The sequence below is a fragment of the Mauremys reevesii genome, linkage group 8, assembly GCF_016161935.1.
Source record: "Mauremys reevesii isolate NIE-2019 linkage group 8, ASM1616193v1, whole genome shotgun sequence".
Taxonomy (NCBI): Eukaryota; Metazoa; Chordata; order Testudines; family Geoemydidae; genus Mauremys; species Mauremys reevesii.
The window spans coordinates 32,665,581-32,684,051 of record NC_052630.1 but is presented as its reverse complement, the minus strand read 5'-3'; the positions used below and the strand labels follow the sequence as shown (position 1 = coordinate 32,684,051).

The 18,471-nt window shown below is 47.5% G+C and overlaps 1 protein-coding gene across 5 annotated transcripts; it reads right to left on the bottom strand.

Moving 5' to 3' along the window:
• Positions 1–10,862: 10,862 nt before the first annotated feature.
• LOC120369783 lies at positions 10,863–18,442 on the bottom strand. 5 transcript variants are annotated; one of them, XM_039483446.1, is made up of 5 exons: positions 18,284–18,442; positions 15,594–15,918; positions 15,363–15,423; positions 13,873–13,947; positions 10,863–11,783 (listed from the first exon to the last, which is right to left on the bottom strand). In XM_039483446.1, exons 4-5 carry the CDS (start codon positions 13,918–13,920, stop codon positions 11,025–11,027), a joined length of 807 nt encoding a protein of 268 aa, XP_039339380.1. In that variant the 5' UTR covers positions 13,921–13,947; positions 15,363–15,423; positions 15,594–15,918; positions 18,284–18,442; the 3' UTR covers positions 10,863–11,024. The 5 variants fall into 5 exon arrangements, with proteins under 5 accessions (XP_039339380.1, XP_039339378.1, XP_039339381.1 ...); XM_039483444.1 differs by having other exon boundaries at positions 13,873–13,943; XM_039483447.1 differs by lacking the exon at positions 15,594–15,918.
• Between the last annotated feature and the right edge of the window lie 29 nt (positions 18,443–18,471).

Sequence of the window (18,471 nt, the reverse complement as noted above, 5' to 3'; positions counted from 1 at the left end):
CTCTTCTCAAGCCAGGAGGAATGTAGCCAGTCGCAGCAGCCGGTACTTGGTGGAGGACAAACAGAGGAGCGGGTTTCTGGTGAGCGGCTTTTTATTTTCAGGATGGAAATTTTTTGGGAGAGGAGGGAGGGTTAGGGCTGCATGCATGCATGCCTAGATGTGGAATAGCACATTGATGTTGTCTATCACGTCGCAGTAATCGGCCTCGGTAATCTCTTCAAAAGTTTCAGTCAGAGCGTGGGCAATGCGCTTGTGCAAGTTTATTGGGAGAGCCACCTTGGTCCTTGTCCCAGTCAGGCTAACGCGTCCGCGCCACTGTGCCGCGAGGGGTGGGGGGACCATTGCTGCACACAGGCAAGCTGCATAGGGGCCAGGGTGGAATCCGCATTGCTGTAGAAGACCCTCCCACTCTTCCCAGGTGACCCGCAGCAGCGAGATATCTTCCAGGATCAATTCCTGTGGAAAATGTTGGGAGAGTGTTCAGTGTAGGTGCCCCCTGTAGCTGTTTGCTTTCCCCAATGCACAGAAACCCCAGTACAGCCCTGAAGCAATCAGTCCCCCTTACTCACCATTTTGGGGCTCCTGTGGGTTATGTGCGCTCTCTTTGGTATGGGAAAAGTATGCTATTGTGAAGAATGTTACTCCTTCAGTGTGTGGGAATAACTGTCTGAGATATAAACAATGCTGCCTCTGTTAAGTGTTGGCTTTTTTGTCTTTCCACAAGCAACCTTGAGTTCTCGGCTGCCCGTGTTATCAACAGCTCAGAGACTACAAAACCTCCGGAAGAAGCCGCGAAAAAGCAAAGAAGACCTGCTGCAAGCAATTATGGATCACTCTGCCACAGAGAATCAAAAAGTGCAGGACTGGAGGGAAAGGGAAAGCAGGATCCGCTGGAAAAATGCAGTGGCCAGAAAAGCACAAAGCAGTTGATAAGCATCCTGGCGCGCCAAGCGGACTCTATCCAGGCACTCATAGCCATGCAGGCAGAGCACTACCGCGCTGGCCCCACCCCGTCCCAAAACTCTTTCCCTCGTGCCCCAATGTCAGCACAAAACCCCCTTCCCCAGCATCCAGGTTCTTACCACCACCAGCTGCCTCCAACACCTGTATGTTCACCAACCAGCCCTGAGAACTACGACCCTTACCCTCTGCACTCAACCCCCATCACCATGCAGTATAGGCATCCTGAAGTGCAGCAGTCATTGCACAGCACTCCAGACAGGACATATTCAAACCTGTGACTGTACAGTTCCCCACCCCACCCCCCTGCCCTTTTAGGTTCCCAAAATGTTGTGTGTCTGTCAATAAAATTATTTTCTTTTCAATAAATGAATTATTGGCTTTGAAAACAGTCTTTATTATTGCAGAAAGTCAAAGATACCTTAGCCCAGGAAAGAAACAGGCACTGCAAATCAGCTTAGGAAAAACAGATTCCTACTAACATTGTAACCACTGCACTTCACTCCCGTGCAAGGCACCAAACATTACTGTTGGTTTTCAGCCTCAAATTCCTCCCTCAAGGCATCCCTAATCCTTGCAGCCCTGTGCTGGGCCTCTCTAGTAGCCCTGCTCTCTGGCTGTGCAAATTCAGCCTCCAGGCATTGAACCTCGGAGGTCCATGCCTGACTGAATCTTTCACCCTTTCCTTCACAAATATTATGGAGGGTACAGCACGCGGATATAACCGCGGGGATGCTGCTTTCCCCCAAGTCTAGCTTCCCATACAGAGATCACCAGCGCCCCTTTAAATGGCCAAAAGCACACTCCACAGTCATTTGGCACCGGCTCAGCCTGTAGTTGAACCGGTTCTTGCTCCTGTCAAGCTTCCCTGTATACAGTTTCATGAGCCAAGGCATTAACGGGTAAGCGGAGTCTCCAAGGATCAAAATGGGCATTTCGATGTCCCCTACTGTGATCTTCTGGTCTGGGAAAAAAGTCCCGGCCTGCAGCTTCCTGAACAGGCCAGTATTCCGAAAGATGCCTGCATCACGCACCTTTCCGGGCCAGCCTGTGTTAATGTCAATGAAACGCCCACGGTGATCCACAAGTGCCTGGAGAACCATAGAGAACTACCCCTTCCGATTAACGTACTTGGATGCTAGGTGGGGTGGTGCCAGAATAGGAATATGCTTCCCATCTATCGCCCCTCCACAGTTAGGGAAACCCATTTGTGCAAAGCCATCCACAATGTCCTACATGTTCCCCAGAGTCATGGTGGTTCGTAGCAGGATATGATTAATGGCCCTGCAAACTTGCATCAACACGATTCCAATGGTCGACTTTCCCACTCCAAACTGGTTCCCGACCGATTGGTAGCTGTCTGGAGTTGCCAGCTTCCAGATTGCAATAGCCACCCGCTTCTCCACCATCAGGGCAGCTCTCAATCTCGTGTCCTTGCGCTGCAGGATGGGGGCGAGCTCAGCACACAGTCCCATGAAAGTGGCTTTTCTCATCCGAAAGTTCTGCAGCCACTGCTCATCATCCCAGACTTCCATGACGATGTGATCCCACCACTCAGTGCTTGTTTCCCGAGCCCAGAAGTGGCGTTCCACGGTGCTGAGCCTTTCCGTGAATGCCACAAGCAATTTAGTGTCATACGCGTCAGGCAACTCGCTATCATCATCGGACTCCTCATCACTTTGGATCTTAAGGAATAGCTCAACTGCCAAACGTGATGTGCTGGCGAGACTCATCAGCATATTCCTCAGCAGTTCAGGCTCCATTTCCCACAGAAATAGCGCTGCACAGAAACCGTTGAGAGAGTCAAGATGGCGCCAAACGTGGATGGAAAAACAGGGATTGCTGGGATGTGAAGTGATGCATCACGGGGCGTTGGGACAGGAAGCAGAATGACCCGCCCCCTCCGCCCCCTTCCCACAACCCATGGCACCAAAATGGTGCCAAAATGGCGCCAAAATGGGACGAGGTGCTCTGTGGGATAGCTGCCCATAATGCACCACTCCCAACACCGCTGCAAATGCTGCAAATGTGGCCACACTGCAGTGCTTTCCCTACACAGCTGTAAGAAGACAGCTATAACTCCCAGCGCTGCACACCTGCAAGTGTATCCAAACCCTAACCTCTTTAAGTCAATGGAATTGCATTGGTTTACAGTGGGTGTAAGTGAGATGACACTCAGATCCAGTAGGGCTAATATCCTGAACCCTGTGCCAGGCCAATGCAATGGACCTGCGCCATGCACTAGCCATGTGCACAGTGGGGCAGGAAAGGTCAGCTCTTCCCCAAGGCCACAGAGCTGGAGTAGCCTCAGTTTGGCTGCATGCTGCCTGCTGATCATGGAAGCTGGGAGGATCTGCAAAATAGCACAACCTCACCTATCCCTAACACAGAGGGCTCATCTGAGGTACTTGCATGACGCCCGTCAATGTAGTACCTCCCAATGCATGTCTTCTCACAGCACCCCTGTGAAGTTAGGGCAGAGCTGTTACCCCCACTGTACAGGTAAGGAACTGAGGAACAGAGACAAAATGATTTACCTCAGCTTCCAAGGAATTTAACCCAGGTCTTCTGCAGGCTGGGCTAGTGCTTCAGCCACTGGACCATACTTCCTCCCCTCAGCTTCTCTCAGGGACAAATCCAGCCCGCTCCTCCGCAGTGGCACCCTTTGCTATGGAACCGTTGGGGTTCTGCTGAACAGTGTGAGGGCTAGATGTGGAGAGGCCAAATAGGAGCTTTGCACCCTGAGCTACACAGAGCCCTTTCCCTCATGAGATCCCTGTACAAGGACGTGCAGGGGATGGGAGGGGTTTGCTGTTCTGTTTATAAAATCTCTTGATTTTTAAGCCAAACTCATGATTGAGGGGTAGGGGGGCCTGATTCAAGCTTTCCGAGAGTTTGAGGTTGGAAATACTGCATCTGACGCACGTATGGAATAACTCCCATGGCAACATCAGAGCATGTAGCAGGAGCGTACAGAAGCACATGCCCGTTGGGTTATGTAACAGCTATGTTGGGATTCTTAGACATTCTCACAACAATGGAAAACCACACTGTAAAAAAAAAAAGAAAGTAAACCACATGGGCAAATGCAAACATCTTTTGAAATGTGTAAATATGTTTGTTGTCGGCCACAAGACAAAGAAAAATTTCCACTCTGGTCTCACCAGCTGACATGAGACAATGTGCAGCTCCAGGACTTTTTGCTGGTTCCACCCAGCAGGGTGACTTTTTGACGAGTCCAGATTAGTAGCTGCACAAAGTTTGGGATAAATATATTCTCCACATGCTTGCAGCCCATGCTTATAGCTTCGTGCAAAGCACCAGTGCTTTGTCTGGACATTAACAGGCCTTGAGAAATTCCAATCGGTCTGGGAAGAAGGGAAAATAAAGGATTTGTCTTCCATTAAAAAAAAAAAAATTGAAACTTTTAGCCACCACTGCATTCTGTTTCTGGGCAGCGACAAGAACCCAATTGGTTTGCGTTTTATACACCAACTTCTGACCAAATCAGTAGTCAAATCCACCCCTGGCAAATTGGTCTTGAACAAGGCTAGTTCACTAACTTGTCACTGTTTTGTGACTGAAAATGTGTTTCCAGAAAATTGTCCATTTCTGATTATGAAAATATAGTCATCTAATTAATGGGGCTCTTTTTACTGACTCCCCTGGACTTTGGATCAGACCTTAATTTCTTGAGCAGTTTTGTTGTATGCTAAGAATAATGTTGTTAAGAGGATCTGTTTATTTCAATTTCTGAAAATAATTCTGTTTGCTGGTTCAGGAAGACCTTTATCGCAGAGGACCTTGGCTCTTCTGTTCTCAGAGGTGAACATATCCATTTCCTGCACTCAGCAGGTTTAACCTGAATACTGCTGTACCTCTGCACGGCGAGAGCCTATAAACCACAGCACACAGAATGTTACATGTTGTTCAGACGCTAACTGCATGGTGCTTCCAGCATGTCTCACAAGCAGATCCAGACCTATAATATGCTAAATGTTGTTCTGGCACTGAATATGTCGCTTAGGAGTGTGCTTGTGCTGGAGATCAAAATGGGATAATTTAACAAAGACAATCTGCAGTGGGCACCTGGAAAAAATGACACACTTGTTTAGCCTCCTTCCAGCCCAGACACAAATAGAAATAAAACCAAGTAACAAAACTACTGTCCTGGATTAGGCTGCAAGGTTATGAGCAGCTGGCTGAGTCCGGACATCTGGCAAATGCATAGATTCTGGCTAGCACCCTAGTCAGAGTGATTAGTGTCACACTCAACAGCCATAATTGTATTTTGGACATGTTTTCCATCTGTGTGAATCTCTGCATGCTGGGATTGTGCTGTGATGTAGGTCATCCTCACCAAGTGTAAAATTTGTCTTTGTTTGGGTAGGCTCCCTAGATGTCGGGATGCCTGCCTGAAATGTAGCATACCCTCAGAACAACCTCTGCCCAGTTCTGTAAATCTTGCAAGAACAAGCTCTCTGGTGAGAATGGGAAAGTAGGGTCTCTTGGTCACTGAGTTAAGCCAGACAGAGCCAATTGCATTGCATGTGTTCTTTCTGCATAGTTGTGGTGTCTATGTATGTCCACACTGCAGTCAGAGGAGTGACTGTAGCATGTTGTAGACATATCTGAAATAGCTTTGCTCTAGCTAGCTCCAGGAACAACAGCAGCATGGGTGGTATCATGAGCTGTACAAGGCTACCCAGGATTCTCTGTGTGTATTTGAGTGACTAGCCTGTGTTATTACGGCTTCATTGCTATTGTTCTTGGAGCTAGCTTGGTTATGGCTTCACATGCTGCAGACACACCTCAATGCCCACCCAACCCTTTTCTGATGGTCTACACTATGACTTTCATTGTGGTCAGATGCACAGGCAAGCTCACCCTGAATCTCTCTGCCAGCATGGGAGCCCTAAAGCACCTTGGGCACAATGTGCTTTAAAGCTCTAGTCTACACTCACCAGGCCCATGTTCTCAGACATGTCAGAAGTGGAAAATACATCATCCAATGTCCTGATGCTTCTGGCTGTGGTTATCTTTGGAATGTGCCCTATGGGATTTGAGCGGCTGCTGCACCCTACCATCTGCAACGTGCTGCATAGAAAGGCCCACATTCAGGAAGCACTTAAGTGCTTCAGTCTATTCTGCTTCCAAAGCACTTATGCACATGCTTGACTACAGTGAAACCTAAGCACAGACATGCTTAAAGTTAAGAATACTAGTGCTGTCCTGACTAGGGATGATGCTCTGACTTCTGTATCTACTACTTTTTTCATCAGTGCCTATAGGAACACATGGCTTTTCCCTCCTATGCCATAGACAGGATGATTGGTGCTGGAATAGTGGAGTGAAATTTAGTATAAGTGTAGAGAGGGAATGTATATGTAAGCGGGGCAATGGTCCCACTACTGTGGGGAACTTTCCTGGCTTCCGCACTTCCCCGATGAAATGGGCTAGCGAAAGGATCTGAGTCCTTGCTCCCACTTCCTTTACCCAGAGGCCTCCCGGCCCTCGAGGACTCCCCTTCCACTCTCCTGTGTGGCAGAGTCCTCGTAACCCCGACAAGGCTGGGCCCAGGATTCCTGGGGGGCTCAACCCCCAACCCTGCTGTGGTCACGTAGGACAGAGGCTAGGGCGTCCCCACTCCGGGGTGCTTTCTCTGCACTGGCACCTCCCTGACCCATTGATCATCACATACAATTTAAAGCAAATACAAGTTGTTTAATTAACAATTAATTTAAAAAAAGAATAAGGAAAAATGGGAAAGGTTAAAGGAAAGCACATCACCCTGCTCTGTGGCAGGGAACATCACAAACTGTGTCTCTGGAATGTCAGGGCAGTTCACAGTCTGTTCCTTGTAGATCCCAGGTCTCCTTCTCAGGCCCGGGCTGTGCTGCAGAGACGCTGCGGGTTGGACACTTGCTCTGGCGGTGGCCACAAGCTCTCAGGCTCTGGGCGGCGGGACCCTTCTTCCCAGCGTTGCCCCCGCCCTGTCAGGGTTACGATCCCCCCCCAAGTCTGGCCTGCAGAGCCTCTTGGCTGAGGCGTCTCCCTGCGCTGGGCCCACTGCGCAGGGTCCCCCTTGCTCTTCCCAGCTGCTCACTGCACCTAGCTCTGGAGGGCTCCAGCCCCAGTTCCACTCTTCCTCAGCACGGCTGCTGCTGCAGCTCTGCTCCCAGGGCAGGTCTGCTCTCTCTGGACAGAGTGCTCTAATCACTGGACTATGGCATGTTTCAAGGTAGGGTCCCTCAATCTTTCCTGTTGAAGCTGTATATAGAGTTATTGGAGGAGGAGGACAGGATCCTGGATCTCCCACATGGATGCTCGAACCACTGGACTACAGGGTCATTCTCATGCGCACTCTCTGGCTCAATGACTCTTTAAGTATCTATCCATGGTGGAACAGCCTAAGTCATTCTCACAAGAAACACCTTGGGCGCCTAAGCCACCTGACTGCAGGAGAGGGGTTCCTGCCTGTGACTCATTAGCGGAGAGAGGTGACTATCTCCCCGAGAGGAGTAGGGCTCAAGACACGCCCCACTCACTGACCTCTCGGCTAATTTAGGCAATTCCCCCACCTAGGGGGATGGCTTTTATAAATGGCATTCTGAGATGCCTGTCTCTCCTCATTAAGTGTATAGCGAAACCAGGCTCATTATACCTCAGCTTTGGGAATGTGTGTTGTTCCTGGGATTTTTCTAGGAACCTAATGCTAGGCCTTGTGACACTGAGTGTCACAGTACCTAAGTTTCTTTGTGGATCTTGGCCTTAGTTTCTCTATTCTCCATCTGTAAAATGGGGATAATATTTCCTTATCTCACACGATAAATGCATTAAAAATTGTGCAGAGTCTTGGAACTATGGTAATGTAGCCATCGAGGTACCTGAGATCAATAACATTATAGCAGGGTTGGAAAATGCCTTTCAATAGCCTTTCTGCCCATTTTTTAAAAAGCCCCAGTGGTTTAGAATATTTCCATGTTGAGAAAGCCATCAACGTAGATTGATTAATGGAAATTTTTTATTTTTGTACATGAACAAGACTTTGTCATTAATGTCTGTTTCTCTCTGGCTAGCTGTGAGTGGATTTTGCACCCCGCACTGCATTAAAAAGAGATTACTCTGCCCTGACCCTTTGAATTTCCCTTTCCACCCAAAAAAAGAAAAAAGGGAGCCAATAGGCTGTAGCTGAAATATAAACGGACGTGCTTCGACAGTGCTCTGGTATGCTTTGTAGTCTGTGTGTCTTTTCAGTAGAATTAGAATTGAATGCAAAACTTCTACATTTCTGGACCTTGTGGCCCTGATTCAAGTAAGCACTGAAGCGTGTACTTAAGTCCCATTGATTCAGCATGTGCTTAAAGTTAAGTATGTGCTTCAGCGCTCTTCCTGAACAGGGCTGCTTTCCTGTGTCTAGACCTTAGAAAATAAGGGCTTGATTCCAAGCCTCTGCAAGTCGCTGAGATTCTTTTGACTGATTTCCGTGGGCTTTGCATCTGTCCCTTTGCGAACAGAGATCAGGGAATTCAAAAGCCAGGCTCCCACAACAGCATAACAAAGCAGTCACTAAGGGAATCTAAAAGCACTTGGCCACGTTGCTCATCAAACCCATGCAGAGATGGGCCTGAGCTGCAACATCTGTATTTGGATTTTGAACTCCTGCAGTGTGCAGGTGTCTGGCTTTGGGGCTGTGGTTCAGGCCCATTTCTAAAATATGCCTTGTAGTAGTTCAGACACCTACCTGAGCGGCACTCCGCTCTGACTCACAGAGTGCAACTCCCAAAGGGCTGAGTTCTGCCATCAGTTGCACCAGGGCAGGTCTTAGCGAAGTCAATGGAAGCTGCATCTTTGTGACTGAGCGGAATTGGACCAATATTTAGCCCAGGGATCAGGAGCTTGCTTTGTTTATGCAGGACTCTGGCACCAATTGAAATAGATTTTTTTTCCTTTCAAAATTCTAAATCTTTGGGCCAGAGAGTCTCAGGTGAAAGTCAGCATAGCTCTGTTGACTTCACTAGGGTGCCACCAACTTATGTTAGCTGAAGATCTGGTCCTTTTTTATTTTCCGCATACCATATGTGGTATGTCAGCAAATTCTGCATGACAATAACACAGACACAGCACAGTACTTACTGTACATGGTACGAATGGGTCTTCTGACTACTCTGATCCCCCATCTTTTTGTCCTGCATTTCTGGCCTGACCTCTGGAGAGACCATGCTTTTAGATTCCCTTAGTGACTGCATCCTGCTCAAATGTAAGTAGTAACATTTAAGTCAGTCATGGGAATTCTAAAAATGCAACTCTTTCATATTGCTCCCCCTATTGGCACCAGAAGAGTTATTTCTCATAACTTTTCTTGTATAAAAATCATCAATATTTCTGTCTTGCCTTAAGAGGGCCTTGAGTTTTTGTTTTTTTTTTGACCTGACCATTTTGGATACAAATTAAAGCCATTTAGACACGTACGTTCTTGACTGATGAGCACAGTTAAGAATTCAGCCACATGAATCACCAAAATTGCATCTACAAATTGGCAGGCATTGGAACAGGGATCAGATTTTAGACATGTGGGTCCTAGATATTTCCTCCCCCAGGAAGGGCACATCTACACTGGAGCTGGAATTGCCATTTCCAGCTCAGTAGATGTACGTGTGCTAGCTTTGACTGAGCTAGTACGCTAAAACTAGCAGGGTAGCCATGGTGATGCAGGTGGCGGAACAAGCTAGCCACCTGAGTAAGTACCTAGTAGCCTGAGTAGGATTATACTTGAGCAGCTAATTAGTCCCATTGACTGTGCCGCCGTGGCCACATTCTTTCTAAAGGGCTAACTCGATCAAAGCTAGTGCGTGCTCATCTGCCTGACTTGGAAATTACACCTGCAGCTTGAAGTGTAGATGTACCCAAAGTTTGCATAGCCAGAGAGGTCTTGCTAATCCACACTTGCAGGGCCTAGAGATTGGAGACCCCTCATGCTGGTCACTGCCGTGATGTAGTATTTGGTGTGGCTAAGGGCTGGTCTACACTGTGGGGAGAGGGTGTCGATGTAAGATACATAACTTCAGCTATGAGAATAGCGTAGCTGAAGTCGACATATCTTATTTCGACTTACCTCCCGTCCTCACAGCGTGGGATCGATGGCCGTGGCTCCCCCGTTGACTCCGCTTCCGCCTCTCGCCCTGGTGGAGTTCTGGGTCGATGAGGAGTGTGCCGGGGATCGATTTATCGTGTCTAGACGAGATGCGATAAATCGATCCCCGATAGATCGAACGCTACCCGCTAATCCGGCGGGTAGTGTCAACATACCCTAAGAGTGCATTGCATGGCAAATCACACCACAAAAACAACGGAAGGTGATTGCCCTCAGGGTGGGAGGTGCAGGACCAGAAAGGAGGAAAAAAAAAAACACCCTCTGCTTTCCAGGAACATGGGCTGTAGTGTGCAGCCTGTAGTTCCTCAACTGACTTCACCCCCACCCCTGCCCATGCTGTTTTGGATTCTATTCCAGAAGCGCAGGGCAGCATAGGCATGGGAGAAAATGCTGTATGCTCTTTGAGAGCCGGCCTCAGGATGGAACACAGGAGATGGCCTCTTATGAACCTCCACCTCTGACTGTATGGGACAGCATGGTAATGGGGAGAGGAGAGGAGGAAGGGAAAATTAAGGACTCATGATGACCAAGAAGGGGGGAAAGAGAGAAGGTATTTATAGAACCCCAGTCCCAATAGGTCTGGTGAATGCAGAAGAGTAAAGGGGATATTGGGTCGAGGGGCAGAAGGGTGTGATGGGGGGTGAAGTAGAATGAGGGAGACTCTCAGAGTGAGAGGACAGAAAATAATAAAAGGAGGAGAGAAGACTAGGGAGAAAGGAGGACAAATGAAGACAATGTAACACAGATGAATGAAGAAGTGAGAGATCTGCTGTTAAGGTTTATTCATGTTAGTGTTTTCCAGTCTGTGCTCTCTGGGCAGGTGGCTCTCCCAGGGATGATGAATAGATTAATATGTTGTCCACAGGGGAGGTGGCACACAGCTCTTTGTCTTGGGCACTATACAAAACCCCTACATCAGGCTCTTTTGGTATTGGTCTCCGAAGTTCTCCTGTAGCCACTTTTTCATGGCGCCAACATACTTCCCCAACCAGTTCCTTATGGCTGTGATGTATTTGTCTTCCGGCCCCACTTCTTGGGCGTCTTCATCCTCTTGCTCCTGTAGACACGTACTCTGCAGCCACTGGACATGCTTGTCTGAGGGCTCTTCTTTGGTCCTGGCATGTCTTTCCAGACAGTTATTGGTGGCTGTCAGGGACTGGTGCAGGAACTCTTCTAGGACTTTGACATGGTTCTCCAGCAGCTTGACCTGAACCTCAGCATACTCTACCAGTGACTTGTCTGTGGTCCCATCATACTCCTCCAGCAACTTGTACAGGATCATGACAGTCTCATCCAGCCACTTGTACAGGGTCCTGTTGTTGTGGTCCAGCCACATAACTATGTTTGCAGTGTGGTCTTTCTGGTACCTGTCTTGAACATGTTCATCTAGCCTCTTGTCGAAAGCTTCAACATACTCCTCATGCCACTCATTCAGGGTCCAAACATATCTGTCCAGCCACTTGTCGAGGGCCCCAATGTGCTCATCCAGCCACCCAAGCAGATCCTCTGTATGCTCATCCACCCACTTGTCTGGGGTCCCCATGTGCTCCTGCACCCACTTGTTGAGGCTCCAGACGTGTTGATCTACCCATGTGCCTAAGGTACCAATGTGCTTGTCCAGATGCCTGTCTATGGTCTTGATGTGCTCATCCAGCCTCTCCCCTACTGTCTGATGAACACAATGCAGAATAAACCAGTTAGGGAGGGTAGCACAGAGGGTGTGCATGTGAGAGGGAGAGTCCTGCACATTAACACACATGAAACTCAAACAGGGACCCTTCAGCACTATTGTTTCTCCTCTTATGCCCATAAGACTTGTCTGATCTTCACATCACACGATGCCAAGGATATGCCGCTTCCAATTTACAGCCATTCATCATAGCACTGGGGCTGCTAACTCTACCCTGCTCCAACTTCTTATTTCTGCCTACCTCCTCCCACTCCTCAGCCTTCAGCATTCCTGCCCCAGTCATAGCTACCCTTAGCTGGCTTTGGTCCCCATACCATCCATCTGAACCCTCCTCAGCATGGTCAGTGACTTCCCCCGCAGCTGACTGTGCCTCCTTTTATTATTTATTTCTTTAATCTCCATGCAGAATCAGACACCATTGATCATATAACTGACTTTGAAAGCCTTACACCCTATGCATATGTCTATCGCTCACTCCTCACCTGGCTGTACCTGGCCTGCACCTCTTGCTCTAAGATTTCTTCCTTTGTGATAGTTGTAACAACACTTGGCTGCTCCCCCAAGTCCTCTCCTTTTTTTTTTAAGCTATCCTTTACATTTTACATTACAAATTTTACAATTACACCTTCTCATAACTCAAGAACTAGGGGTCACCAAATGAAATTAATAGGCAGCAGGTTTAAAACAAACCAAAGGTTTAAAACAAACCATTCTTCACACAACGCACAGTCAACCTATGGAACTCTTTGCCAGAGGATGTTGTGAAGGCCAAGACTATAATAGGGTTAAAAAAAAAACTAGATAAGTTCATGAAGGATTGGTCCATCAATGGCTATTAGCCAGGATGGGCAGGGATGGTGTCCCTAGACTCTGTTTGCCAGAAGCTGGGAATAGACGATGGGACAGACCACTTGATGATTACCTGTTTGTTCATTCCCTCTGGGGCACCTGGCATTGGCCGCTGTCAGAAGACAGGATGCTAGGCTAGATGGACCTTTTGGTCTGACCCAGTATGGCTGTTCTTATGTACCTCCTCCCACTTGGATGCCTTAGGTCACAATTAATTATCAGTTAATTCTAACAGAGTTGGATGGCCATCATCATATGTCCCTTTAAATTCTTCTCTTCCCCTTTCCCTAGATCCCACCCTGGCTGTTTGTCATGACATCTGCCTCTAATTTAATTCCCTTCAGTTGAGTGACTCCTACTTGACTTACAACCAATGATCCAGTTGCTCATATAATAGAATTTGGTGAAATTAATGTTTATGGGCTGGGTGAAATCTTGTTATGGAGTGAGTGAAAACCTCATTAAGATTGATAGGTGTGAACTCACCCTTCAATTCACAGAACTGTAAAGATATGCCCACATCTAGGGGACCCACCCATGAGCTTTTGCTGATGACTGCTTTTGGGTAGAGGTGTGAGTATGAAGGAAGGCAGAACACAGAGGAGGAGAGGGATGCACAGACAGCCTGAAGGAGTAGCTGAAAGCACAGGTTATGACCCTGGAAGAAATCTGGGGAAAAATTTTTGGGTCAGAGGTGCAGGCTGAAAAGATTGTTCTTGGTACCATGAGCAAAAGAAGCTGTTTCCTGCTTTTTGATTCCTCCTGTGATCAGAGACACAGGACTTTGTACATTCTTTGTAAATAAGCAAAACTCCATCAGAGGCCTGAAGATCACTAATTTCTACTCCTAACTGGAACATCCACAGGGCTCCAAACTTTCTCTAGCCACTTGGGTCAAAAAGGGGCAAAAATATTCTGCCTTTCACCATTGTCTGTCAAGTAATATATGCCATAATATCTCTTTGATGTATTTGACCAGCTCTGTGTGTTGCGCTGGTCCAGCACTATTTAGTGAATGCCACTGAAAGTTTGATGCACACTTTGAGTAGCTGGAAGGCTGTTCCGCACAACAAATAACAATATATCACATGTCTTTTCTCCCTTTACCCACACTGATTCTTGATTAGAACATTTAGACTATTGGATCTGCTGTGAGTTGGGAGATAGTGGTATGGCTGAGACCTTATAAAGCAAACTGCATTAATGTATTGTAATGTACCTTTGAAGAGTAATACCAGGAAAAACTATCATCCTCAGTCTCTTTCATAGTCCAGAAACTCCAGCTTCTCCCTGGCTCCGATACAAAAGCATTAATTTCTTAAAGCTATAGTCTATCACTGCCATTCCTGAGTTCCCAGCTCCCTGACAGGAACTACTGGGCATAAGTAAAGTGGGACAAGCTGTTCATATCATACTATATCCACCTCCTGTAGTTGCCTTTTAAAATGAGCATTCAGAAGCATAAATGCCCATTTTGCTTCTGACTTAAAACTGGCCAGTTGTTCTGCACCTGCATTTTGCACCCACAATGCTGGATGAAATTTGCATATATAGTTCAAGTAGCTAGATTACTGCACATTATCAATTGCACCTGCAATATTATGGGCTCTGTCATAAGTTGGCTTGTCCCTTTAAGGAGTGATGGGTCTCTGTCCCACCTGTGACACAGCTGGCTGTCCACCCCACAGGAGGAAAATGAAGTTCATGTGGTGATGGGTCCTGGGATCCAGTTAGGCCTCTGGGCTGATAAGGGACAGGCTTTAGGTAGAACTAGAAGAGCTGCTGAGAAGAACTCAGCGATCCTACAGTCCCTAGAAGGAGGGCTGTGGAAACTCCGATCTAAAGGGGTGAATTTGCAGGCCAGGGAGGCCAGGACTTGAACGATGCAGTCCAGGATGGAGGGGTGTGGAAACCCTGGACTGGATATAAGGGGCCTTATGTTGGGAGCTGGACAATGTCAAATAAATTAGACCTGAGGGCGGGGAGGAGGGATATTGTTTTAAAGATGTTCTGGGAGTGGATTGTTTCTGGGAACTTCTGAAGGAAACTGAGGCAGGGTACCTGCAGGACCACCCCATGCCATAAGTGGGTGCTTTGGAGGTAGAAAGCCTGTACTAGGGGTCCCCACTTCCAAACTGGAAGTCTAGTGAATCAATGTAATTCCCCTTACTAGGACAGGGCTTATGTATTAAGGTGGGAAGGCACGATCTTGGTGATTATCAAGAGAGTATCTGCATTTAGTTCAAGCTAGTTTTCAGTCTCCACAAACTCCCTTTCACCCTCCCAAAAATCCACTTACACATTCAGTCAACCAAGTCCTGTACCTTTTCTACCCTGGGGGACACTGCCAGTACAACATATTTGGCCTGGTTTTCGCTTAAGAAGCCGGACTCAGGGCCCACCCCAGCACACAAGGGTGCATGGCTGCAGGCCCCCCCAGAGAAGGCCAGGCGTGAACAACGAGAGGTTAAAAAGACATTCGAGTTGGACTCCCACAGAATTCTAATAGGAGCTGGATTCCCAGCTTCTTTATGCTCAGCTAAAATTCCCACCCTCAGGGCTCAGGGACCATAAATAGAAGCATTCTGCTGTGAAGACACCATTGTCTCCTGCTAATAGCTGGTACTAGCGCTAGCCATTTGGGGCTTTCAAAACTTGGCAATGTTCCTTTAAGAGTCCAAATGGCAACATCCTGCGTGAGACACTCACCGGGAATGGGCATGGCCAAATGCAACACCAAAATCAGCAGAAACATGGTGGATGGAAGTCCCTGTAAAGAGTAGAGAAAGAGTGCAAAGTTTGACATACCAACTCCAGTGTTGTGCAGAAAATGTTGCCTGTGTCTTAGTGGTCTTTTCAGAGAGAGCCTCTGTCCACTCAGGAGAGATGAGATGGGATTTGCCAATTCCTTCTCTTTCCATCTGCCTTATGTCTGCTTACCTCATATCACCCAGCTGGGCTTTTGTTAGAAGATTCTTTGCTTGTTGTGAAGTCCTGGGCTCCTCCCCGGCTTTCTGGTGCAGAATGGGAGGACTTTCTAACCTCACTACCAGAACTGGTTACTCTGTTGGCCTCTCAGCAGAGAGGCCAAGGACTGAAATGTGCTCTGGAGACTGAATTCCACCCTGAATCGTAGAGCTGGATCCTCCAAAGCAGGGCTTAGGCATGATGCATGCGTGTGGCATGTTTATATCACTGCTGCTCAGGCTCAAGGGGGGCGTCTAACAGGCTGTCATCTTGGCCCTTTTCACAACCACCAAATTGACTTAAAATGAGAGAAAACAGAGTGTGAGCTCTGTACAATTTGGACAGATGACACACAACGAGGATATCAGCTGCAAGTGTTTGATTTACACCAGCTGAGCATATGGCCAGGTGTATTTTCTGATGCTGCTTTCCACCACTGCACTGGTGTGACAGTGATAGACAATTCCCCTGCTCATAGGGCTAATGTAGGCAGAAGGATTTCTGGAATCAATGAGGGTTTGAGGCTTCTGCCTAGGGTGCGTATTTTTAAATATTTATCAATCTAGCTCCATTGACATTAATGGGACTAGGCTGATTTACATTACCTGAGGATCTGGCCCACAGTGCCCAGTCTAGCCAGCCTATGAGAAAAATTTCCCTCCGGGACTTAGCAGCTGCTTGAATGAACCTTAATAGACCAGCAAGGGGAGTGAGTTCCAGAAGAGATGGCCCTTCTCTTAGAGCACTCTCTGTTCAGCCCTCCTGGGTCCAAATCTATGAGCTGTCAACAAGGGTGAGGAGTCTAATGCTCAAAGCCAGAGCATTGCTGGTCCTGGCAGAGGTCTGGAAGGGGGAGTGATGCAGCCTGCCTCTCCCCACTCCTCGGTCTGCCCCCTGTGTAAGGACTAGTCAGTGTGGCTGGGGACTGCAGTCTATGCTCCTTGCTAGTGCTGTCCTGGGTGCTACCTACTCCTCTGCACTGACCAGTGGAGATCCTTAGGCATGCAGCAGGTAGCACATGGCACACACTCCATTGCTGGGTTGTGAGCACTGACCTGAAGACCCCAGAAAGAATTTTAGCTTGCTGACTTCAGTTTCAATGAAGTGCCCCTGAATCCCTCAGTGCACCTGAGAGCTGCCCCCCCCCCTCCCGGCAGGACCTAAGCTCCCAGGAGGAGGAAGAATTAACTTTAGGTGGCCCAGAGCTGTATAACTAGGTGTACTGGGAGAAAACTGAGCAAAGGGAAAATTTAGGTTAAAAAGCAGGGAACTAGAGATGTGGTGGAATCCAGCCCCAGACTGGAGAGAGACAAACAGCAAAAGGAGTTGAATCCAAATACCTTGGGGAGGTGGGTGAGGGTGTTTGAAATCTTGATTTAAATCAGAATTCTTTGGCTTAAGCATTCCTCTGCGTTCTCTAGCATGGGGTCTGTTAAATTGGTGCAATCTGCCAAGGAAAGCTGTGGAGATCTCATGGCTTGAGTCCTTCAACTATTCTTGAAGCAAATGTACCTTCAGCACCCTGGAGTCTGTATAACCAGTGCAGGTTGATGTGAATGGTTTGGCTCTTTTTCAATCTAGCTGTGAAGTAGCCACATAAAGCTCAAAGAGTTTACAAGAGTTTTTGGTATTTGCCTGTCTCTCACTTGGCAACAAGGGAAGGATTGAGTGTTAGCAACCCCCTGACACCCTGTGATAAATGAAGCGGGGGGGTGGGGAGCTCCCTTTTATGTACACCCAGCCAGCCAGTTAGCTATAAAGTCCCTCTTGGTGGCTGTTCTCTGCTTGCTTTACTTGTAAAGGGTTAAAAAATCTCCCTGGCAAGGTAGAAGAAAGGGAGTGGGCACCTGACCAAAAGAGTCAATGGGATGGCTAGAACTTTTAAAGTTGGAAAAAACTTCCCTTTTGTTGTTGTTGTTCTCTGGAGAGCGCAGACACAGAGCAGCAATGCTGTAAGCAGCTTTAAAACCAGGTATGAAAAAGCATCAATTCATACCTTGAACCCACTTATCTGAAACCCCAGATATGTAAGTAAATTAGGGAATGTCTAGGAAGATGCAATTAGGGTTATTTTTTAAATTTCTTATTGGCTTTTGGATTCCTCTGTGATAACCCCAGATGCTTCTGTTTTGCTCGTAACTTTTAAACTGAGCCCCAAGAGAGCTATCTTGATGCTTAATTTTTGTAATTGTTTCTTTTAAGTTCTAGCAAAAAGCCTAAGTTTCAAATGTATTTCCTTCCTTTTTAGCTTTAATAAAATTTACCTTTTTTAAGAACAGGATTGGATTTTTTTGTCCCTAAGAGGTTTGTGCATATGTTGTTTAATTAGCTGATTTGTTTTTTTTCTCAGCTCTTCCCCGGAAGTGGGGTGAAAGGGCTTGAGGGTACCTTACAGGAAGGAATTCCCATGTTCCTTCCTGGGTTCTCAAAGACGGGGGGGTTGCAATTGGGGAGCTGCAGCATCTGTCCATCCAAGATCAGAGAGAAGCTGTGACCTTGGGAGTTTAATATCAGCCTGGAGTGGCCAGTATTAATTTTTAGAATCCTTGCAGGCCCCACCTTCTGCACTCGAAGTGCCAGAGTGGAGAATCAGCCTTGACACACCCATTTATGACTCCTCCACTCAGGGGGTTGAGAATCCCTGTTCTAAAGAATGATCTTACCTGGTTTTATTACCAGTTCTGTGACTTGTTGGGAAATTTAGTTAGAAACCATATCCTGTTTTCCTCCCCTCCTGTCTCTCGAAGGGATGAGTATCACTGAGAGATGCTTGAATATAAGCCCACTGAGTTTCTGCTGCTTATTCCCCACCTGATGATGTGTCCCTGTGACCTCAGAATCAACTGCCACC

Coding starts and splice junctions, on each gene's coding strand:
- LOC120369783 (XM_039483444.1), bottom strand. CDS start 15,408: ATGTTTCTGCTGATTTTGGTGTTGCATTTGGCCATGCCCATTCCCG. Junction 13,944..15,362: donor TTTGGCCATGCCCATTCCCG/GTGAGTGTCTCA, acceptor TATCGGAGCCAG/GGAGAAGCTGGAGTTTCTGG. Junction 11,784..13,872: donor CCTGGTATTACTCTTCAAAG/GTACATTACAAT, acceptor TGTGTTCATCAG/ACAGTAGGGGAGAGGCTGGA.